Source organism: Hippocampus comes, unplaced genomic scaffold, assembly GCF_001891065.2.
Source record: "Hippocampus comes isolate QL1 unplaced genomic scaffold, H_comes_QL1_v1.1 scaffold301, whole genome shotgun sequence".
NCBI classification, from domain to species: domain Eukaryota; kingdom Metazoa; phylum Chordata; class Actinopteri; order Syngnathiformes; family Syngnathidae; genus Hippocampus; species Hippocampus comes.
The window spans coordinates 168763-177257 of NW_017805928.1; the positions used below are offsets into that span (position 1 = coordinate 168763).

Sequence of the window (8495 nt, forward strand, 5' to 3'; positions counted from 1 at the left end):
CGCCCCCCCATATTGACGAGCATTGTAGAAAGCAGTCGACCTCTCCCAGCATGCTAAATGATTGTAACGTGCCCATAAGCGTGTCGATCAACACGGGTGTCCGGAAGACGCGTGGAAGGCCGACGTCAGCGAAGGCCGCGATGCGTTTTTATTTTTTTTTGGTGCCTTTTTTTATCGCTGCGTGAAGTCATCGGACAATCGCGTACCGAGAAAATCGCAATAAAACGAGATTTCGGATGGGGGGCGGGGCCAAAAAAAAAGTCAAATGTCTCCTTGTGTCTTTTTTTTTTCTTTTGGTGCTTTTTTTATCGCTGCGTGAAATCATCGGACAATCGCATGCCGAGAGAATCGCAATAAAATGAGATTTCGGACGGGGGCGGGGCCAAAAAAAAGGTCAAATGTCTCCTTGTGTCTTTTTTTTTTTTTTTTTTTTTTGGGCTTTTTTTTATCGCTGCGTGAAGTCATCGGACAATCGCGTACCGAGAAAATCGCAATAAAAAAAGATTTCGGACGGGGGGCGGGGCCAAAAAAAAGGTCAAATGTCTCCTTGTGTCTTTTTTTTTTTTTTTTTTGCGTGTGGCGGCTTGGTGGATTTGGGAGAATAAAATTTCTGTTGACAGCAGAACCGGTCCCACTGGATTTGGAGCCCTTGATGAGATTCTGTCTGCCACTCCTTCCATCAGCTATTTACATCCGCTGACAAAATAAATTGACTACCTTTGTTTTTACCAATCTCTTAAATTTCAAAGCTAATGTGACTGTACTTAAAAAAATATCAATATTACAAAATGTAAAATAAGCTGTAATTAAGTGTACATATCCAAGTGTAAAACCTAATTAGATGCCTTTCAATTCCCCAATATGAGCACGCCTTGATATGCTCTGCGGAAATGCCCCCCACCCTTTTCTTGATACGCTTGGATGCCTCACTCAGCACACCTCCTTAAACCTTGCAGGTGACCGGAACCTCATTTCTATCAAAGTTGGTGATCTCTTTCGTCCTGACAATGGATCCTGGGCAGAAGCTGCCTCCGTCGAATTCTACCTCCCAGGCCATGCTAGAATTTCGATTCCAACTTATTGGCCTATGTTTTGGCTTCTATGCTTCTGTCTTGCTCTTCTTTCACCTGCTGTCTTCAACACTCTCGCACGTGTACAACACCTTGCAAGCTAAACAGAAGTTCTACTGGAACCATTTAGCTACCCGTTCAGTGTTCGGCATCCAGAGTTTAGTAGCTGGTTTAACAGCACTCACTTGGGATTCTGAGTTCAGCAGAGACATCATGAGGGGACAGGAGAACTGGTCGTGGTCCATGATCTTCACCACCGCAGGCTACTTTCTCTTTGAGAATGTAGCATTTCACACCTACAATTTGGTGTTTCGGTCATTTGACCTTGCCCTGGCAATTCATCATTTATACGCGTTGTCAGTATTTTTTTGCCTGGCATTCATATCGGATTCCGGTGGCCACTATGTGCCAGTCGTGGCTCTCCTGCTGGAGATGAGCACGCCGTTCATCTGCATATCCTGGATGCTTCAGAAGGTAAACTGATCTTATACGCTTCAAGTTGATGTATTTATTACAGATAAAAAGATCTTCAAGTGTCCCATCACAATACTGAATGACCAAAATTATTACGGTTGTCATGACCACAATCTTGCTTCAAAAATCAAAAACCCGGGGAACGAAAGCACCATAATAATTTGCAACCAAAAACAATTTTCATGCAAAAGAAAATGGAAACGGTGATACCTTTGAAATGTTTTCTTTTTACTTCAATTTCAAATAGAAATGTCGACAGGTTTCATGTAATATGAAAACAAACAAGCTCCCTAGAGCTTGTGTGATGTGACATTGTGATGAAACCAAGATTGCCGGTAGTCTTTTGAGATTGTCATTAAAAGCAACCGGTGCTTCAACCATATTAGTGAGTATGGACTTAATGCACATCCTATTATTCACATTTGAAAAAAAAAAGGGAAACAAACTTTGTGAATTGCTCTATTGGTCATTTTTTAATCAGAAAAATCGGCTGTTTTTACCAACATTCCTCTGAATTTGAATATTGTAGAAAAGTGAAACTCACCAGCACAGCATTGCATGGTATCAATTCATAAAACACAAGAGAAAATACTTTTATAAATACAATTTCACCCAAAATTTTATATTGAGCATTCTTTTTAATTGTTTCTCATCTTCGGCTCTATCTTGAGGTGCTCAAGTTGGTTTTGCTTTTCAATAGCTCTAAACCAGAAGTGTCAAACTAATTTTCATCACACACCTCAAATACCCTTTGCCACGTTATCCTTTTTTTTTTTTTTTAACATACACCTGCTTAATGCAACAAATGATATTACTTCGTGTCACAACGGAAGCACTTATATATACACTATGTACTGTCAAGTTTTAATAACTTTCTCTCTCCGTGCTAGGTCGGATGGGGCAAGAGTCAACTTTGGAAAGCCAACCAATGGGTGATGATCCACACGTTCCATATTCGCATGGTCGTCACCTACTACATTTGGTGGGTATGCTTAAGCCACTGGGCAGCAGTCAACAACAACTATCCCCTGACCTTACGCCTCATCTTCTATATTGGCCTGACTCTGCTCACCGTTATCATTAATCCATTTTGGACCTACAAGAAGACCATGCAACTGTTCAACTCTCTTGCCTGGAACTTTGACCATAAAATGGAACCTGTAAACATTACAGGGGATCAAGCTGATGTTTCTGTCAAACCCCATGCAAGCTGAGGAGTAGCAAGGACGTTGCTTTCCCTCATTTTATAAATGGCTTCCTTACAATTTAAGTTGACTTAAACTGTGAAATAAAAAAAAAAACGATTTATTTTTAGTTTGTGCGAACTCTGCTCGCATTTACATGCTTTCCACTTCATCATTTGGGTGCTACTTGATAAAATGATTCAACTGGCTTGTTGTATTGACTTGTTTTTAACGACGTACCTTGCACAAATGCTTCCTCCTCCACGTCGCTCTGGAAATACCTCCACAAAAGCCTTGGAAGAAGTGTCTTTTGTCAAAATTCTTTCATCTTCAAGTCATGGCTTCACATTCGCTGCGCATTCAGTTGAATAGAATAACTATTATTATTTGCGTGCGTGCATGAATAACAGTAAAGATTACAGTATCAATTTGCATGAAAAAAGAGGTCACTTCTACCACCTACAGTAGTGAATGTACAATTGTACTTTAATCTGGTACTGCAAAAAAAAGGCATGAGTCTCTCTCTCTCTTTCTCTCTCTCTCTCTCTCTCACACACACACACGCACACGCACACGCACACACACACACATCCCATCTGTTTGGGAAAGACTGGTTTATTAGCCAACACTCTGACTCTACTGTGTTCACGTTATTACAATATTTTTACCGACAGCCCTGCTTAATATAAAACGACACTCTGTTTTACCTGTTACTTCATTCGAAGTGCATTTTTAACTGTGTTGTTTAAGAATAGAGATTTTTTTTTAAATTAAAAATAAAGTTTCCTCTGCAGGATGTCCGGACTCCCCCTTAGAGATAGGGTAAGAAACTCGGTCATCCGGAAGGGACTCAGAATCAAGCCTGTGCTCCTCCACATCGAGAGGAGCCAGATGAGGGGAGAGGGAAGTCTGGGCTTCCGAGCTGAAGCTACTGCTTCCATAACGTGACCCCAGATAAGTGATAGATAATAGATGGATGGATAGATGGATAAAACACTTTCCAATTTAGCTGTTAAATCTTTATCTGTGTCCATAGAAGACTGATATTAAACAGGGCGTGACAACCGCTTCCTACAGGTACTGAGCAAAAGAACAATGACTGTACAAAACTTATGGCAGACCACCAAACAAAATTGTCACTAATTATACAGTATGCACTACATGCTACAAACGATCTTGTCAAAAATTAAGTCGCAAAATTAACTTAGTGTGAAACTTGGGCCTGTTCAGTTTAACGTAAAGTTTTTTTTCCGATATTGAATGGCAACAGGTTTTACATGGACTGCACTCCACTGGGTCTAGATGGTGCTATAGCCCCGTCAGAAATCTGTGTACTGTAGTTCCGAAAAAGTCCCTCCAGCATTGTAGTGTACAGTTCAAAATAGTGTCTAATGTGTTTTTATTGTTGAATATTTTTAATTGGCCAAACATGCTCGTTCTCTGCATCATACTTTTACCGAGGAGAAAAAAAAACAAGAACAATTTCATAAATAGGAAGTTATAAAAATCAATTTTTTTATTGACGTCCTCACAAATTGGTCAATGAATGTCCGCCTTAGGAGAAAAAAAATGTGGCGCTGAGAAAAAAAATGTGGCGCTGATCTGACGTCAATTTAGTCGTCCCGCCTGTCACTAGAGGTCACTGACTCACTGGCATAGTTAAATGAATAAACATACTTTTTTTGGTCGTAAAAACGAATACGTTTAGAACGAATTAAATGTAAATGCATAATATCCCAGAGTACATCTGATAATCTCCCAGGACACAGTGTTTGAGAAATTCGGAATCGCAGGTGAACACTCCATCATATTAAGACTTCTACCTAATGGTTTAGTTCCAACATGAAAGTGGCAAAATACACATACACATTTCATTATGACGCAACGCACATGTGTAACCTACAACAACAATAACATATTGTTAAATAGCGCCAGAGTGTAAATCAGCACATTTTTGATTCAACTCTTTCATTGAATCTCATCAGTGTGTGGGCGTGAAGTTAATGAAATGATCATTGGGTATTAATCATTAATATAAAAACGGGAAACAGAGCGATTAGAAAGCAAGCGTGCTACTTCAGAAGATCATCCATCGATCCCAAACCTCTGGACAGCTGTGCAGTGGGGAGCCACCTCACAAGTCACGTGAGCACATTCCATTCCTCCTGGAGAGGAAGACGTTGGCAAATTGATTGACGCGTTCATTCCGCCAATGGGCGCGTTCTGAGCTCGGCCATTGACCAATCAGATACTAGCCCTGGATACGAGGGTTTTCCCAGGATGGAGCCTGTTTGCATCGAAGTGATTCTTGTTCAGGAGGATACCAGGAGAAAGTGTATTGATGTCTTTTCGGTAATGCCCAACATTGCTTTTTAACGGGGACAGGATTACACCAAAGGGATCAACTGTAGCACTTGTTTGAAGTCGTGAAATGGTGAGTTGAGAACGTGATTTTTTTGTTTATGGTAAAGTTCCATACAGCCCGCCCAAAACGCATGAGCTGTTTTGCAAACTTTAAATGTAAGTGCTTGAAAACCTGCTCAAACTGCCCGCTTCGTTTGCAGTGCACAGTTTTGGTGTTCCAAGTCGGCGTGTTGGATCACGCCTTTAACGTGGCGCCTCAGGTTGTCAAGTTGCCAAAGCTGTCCAATAACATTACTCAGTGTCAACGTGTCCGAGTTGTCGACACTTGTGTTTTTTTTCAGCGCCAAGTGTTTCATTAACCACAGTGTCCCAAATAAAACAATGACTGTGAAAAGTAATTCATTAACCATAGTGTCTCAAATAAAACGGTGACAGGAGAAAAAAGGTAATGAAGTCTTATTCTCTGTCATTTTACTTCGTTTTCCTGTCTTAAAAACACATCATTTTCGTCAAGTTTTGCCTCTCAAATGTTGCATTTGAGCACACTCGTGTACTTGATGCAGTACAGTATACAACTTCAAATTCAAACTGGATTTATAGCATCTTACGGTCACCATATAAAACATAGCCAGTTTCGCTAGTAGTCATTGTAAACGTAAATAATGTGAACCGGGTTTTATTGAAGCAAAAATAAATCAAGTTGACATGAGTTATTCCTAAATTTAGTGAGGAAGTGTGGTCTGTTCCATGTGAAGTCTTTGGGAGCCGGCCTACTCAAGCCAACAACAAATTCAAGTAGTCATGCATAGCATTCCTGAGAGAGCAAGGCTGCCTATCTCCAGTCATCTGGAATATATGTCTTTACAGGCAGTCAAAAAAATAAAAATAATAAAATCATATTTTCCCAATTTCTCAGTATTTGTCGTCATAAAAATGTAATTTCATCTTCTCAACAATGGTATAAATGTTACAGTCAGCAGTGATTTGTCTTTTGCCATTGATGTTCATACCACACACGCTTGTCGAAGTCTCCACTGTTGATTTGTTTAGCAAGTCACCATGGTGGCTTGGCTGTTACTTCATATGTTCAAATACAACATTTTCAAAATATCCTTGCAACAAGAAAACTAGAATCCTAAAAATAAACCAGACATAAACTTACTTGAACCTAGGGGTTCAATTGTGAACCCTGTAGGTTACATCACAAAAAGTTGTATCTTGTAGAACAAAAACTGACACCGACACAGTGTTGGTTACTTTCCAAAGAACAATATAAGTAGGGCTTGGTGATTGTATGGTTGAGAAAATGTTATTATTTTTAGGGGTTTTAAACACAGGAGAACAATTGGTCTGTATTAGACCAAGAAGCCAGATATTTTCTTGACTGAAGTAGCTCAGCGATCCTAACATGTAATCACATGCTCAGCTGACTCTGTCATCAACCATGGGGTGGATTGATGTTGTCTTTTGCTCCTTTCAGTTTTTTTACTTTTGACTTTTTTTTTTTGTTCCTACAATGGTGGTTATACACAGCGAGGGTTTATGTTCAGATGGTTGTCTTATGGAAAGGTGACTTTTTTTTCTTTGACAAAGAAGTAAAGCAACACAAATCACAAAATACAGTAGACAAATTTATTTTAGCTGTTTTCCCTTACCGGATATGCAGGTATAAAATATATGATGAATTTTATCTTATCTATTTTATCCATCTCTCTCATCCCACACTTTTTTTCTGTCCATCTACAGCACATGTGTCAAACTCGAGGCCCGGGGGCTTGATCTGGCCCGCCACATCATTTTATGTGGTCAGCAAGAGCAAACCATGTGCACCGGCTTCATATTTCTTGCTAAAATACCAAACCTGTAAATTATCTTCAGTTTTAAAAATGTTGATGCTGCAAGCGTTTTTTGTTCCTAATCCCCCTTTTAAAATAAATGTAAGAATATTTGAACAAAGCTTTTCCTGTACTATGAGACTATCATACATATATTTGGGTTCAGTTTCACACCCCTTATCTACGGTATCTATTTTATCTAATATATCTACCACATCTAATCTCTGTATGTTTGTCTAGTACTGACATGGCACTCAAAAGCTGAATTTGCTCTTCTTGTCTTTGTAACTTCAACTCTGAATTTGATGAATAACGCACATTGTCATTGCTTCCTTTGCCCACCCTTCCTTCCCTCATACCTTTTTCCAGGAAATTAATAGATAGATGAGTCACCCTCTTGAGATTTTGTGAGGGCTTGGCTGTTCATCTTCTCACCAGAGTGAGCCTGAGTGATAGGAGTATTGTTTCCATGGTATCAATGTATCGATACTCTCACAAGCTTCAATTAAATATCAACAAGCCATAAAGTATTGAATAATATAAATGAAAAAAGGTTTTCTGGAGGTACTGCGGTTCACACCCAAATTTTAAAAATATGCATGTTCGGTTCAGTGAACAATTGAAATTGTCCATACAAAATCATTGTCTATTTATGCTCTATGACCTACAACCAGTCCAGGGTGTACCCCCACCTCTCACCCAGAGTCTTCTGGTGAAGGCTCCAGCTTACCCGTGACCTGAGGACATGCGTGATACCAAATAAATAGATGGATGCATTTTCATATGGTGTTGGGGTTCCTAATAATGTGTATAGTGATTTGTCATCCTCAGTTTTGTTTCGTAATGTCATAGCTCACTCTCTCCCCCTCCCAATCCATTGTAAAAACTGCTTTTGCTTTTCCTCTGGTGGTGTGGACTCTACCTGAAAGTGTTAGCATTAGCAGTAGCACTGTCCACCAGTCACCCAACTCTCTGCAGACACAGGCCCCGTGTTCACATTCTCCCTCCTGGCCTTGTGCCCTGTGCATGGGGCAGAGGACAGAAAAGCGGAGGATTTCACATTGCTCGCAGACAAAAATGCCGAGAGAATCGCAATAAAATGAGATTTCGGACGGGGGCGGGGCCAAAAAAAAGGTCAAATGTCTCCTTGTGTCTTTTTTTTTTTTTTTTGCCTTTTTTTTATCGCTGCGTGAAGTCATCGGACAATCGCGTACCGAGTTCTGACGGCGATGCCGACGGGAACTCCGCCGCGGCGCCGCGCTTTGGCGGCCCCCGACCGCGCCCCGCCGGAGCCCGGCGGCCCCAGAGACGACGACGACGACGACGACGTGACCAAAAGCCGATCGGACAGCGAAGCCAGTCCCAAGAGCTCCGAGCGCAGCCAGGACGCCGCCCCCTCCACGCTCACGGCCGAGGACCGCAGGGGCGCCGGGGAGCGCCCTTCCGAAGCCGAACCCGACCCGGAGGACGGCTCCAAGACCTTGGTCCTCTTCTCCCCCGGGGATGCCGGCGGGTCCCCCTGCGGAGACCGCGCGCTCGAGGGCGAGTCGTCCACGCCTTCCGGACCG

General features: G+C 41.4%; 1 protein-coding gene across 1 annotated transcript; it reads left to right on the forward strand.

The window, feature by feature from the left end:
* Positions 1–607: 607 nt before the first annotated feature.
* LOC109527656 (protein CLN8-like) lies at positions 608–3165 on the forward strand. Its single transcript, XM_019889685.1, has 2 exons — positions 608–1544; positions 2435–3165. The coding sequence occupies exons 1-2, from the start codon at positions 1008–1010 to the stop codon at positions 2756–2758; spliced, it is 861 nt and encodes a 286-aa protein (XP_019745244.1). The 5' UTR covers positions 608–1007; the 3' UTR covers positions 2759–3165.
* Positions 3166–8495: the final 5330 nt, after the last annotated feature.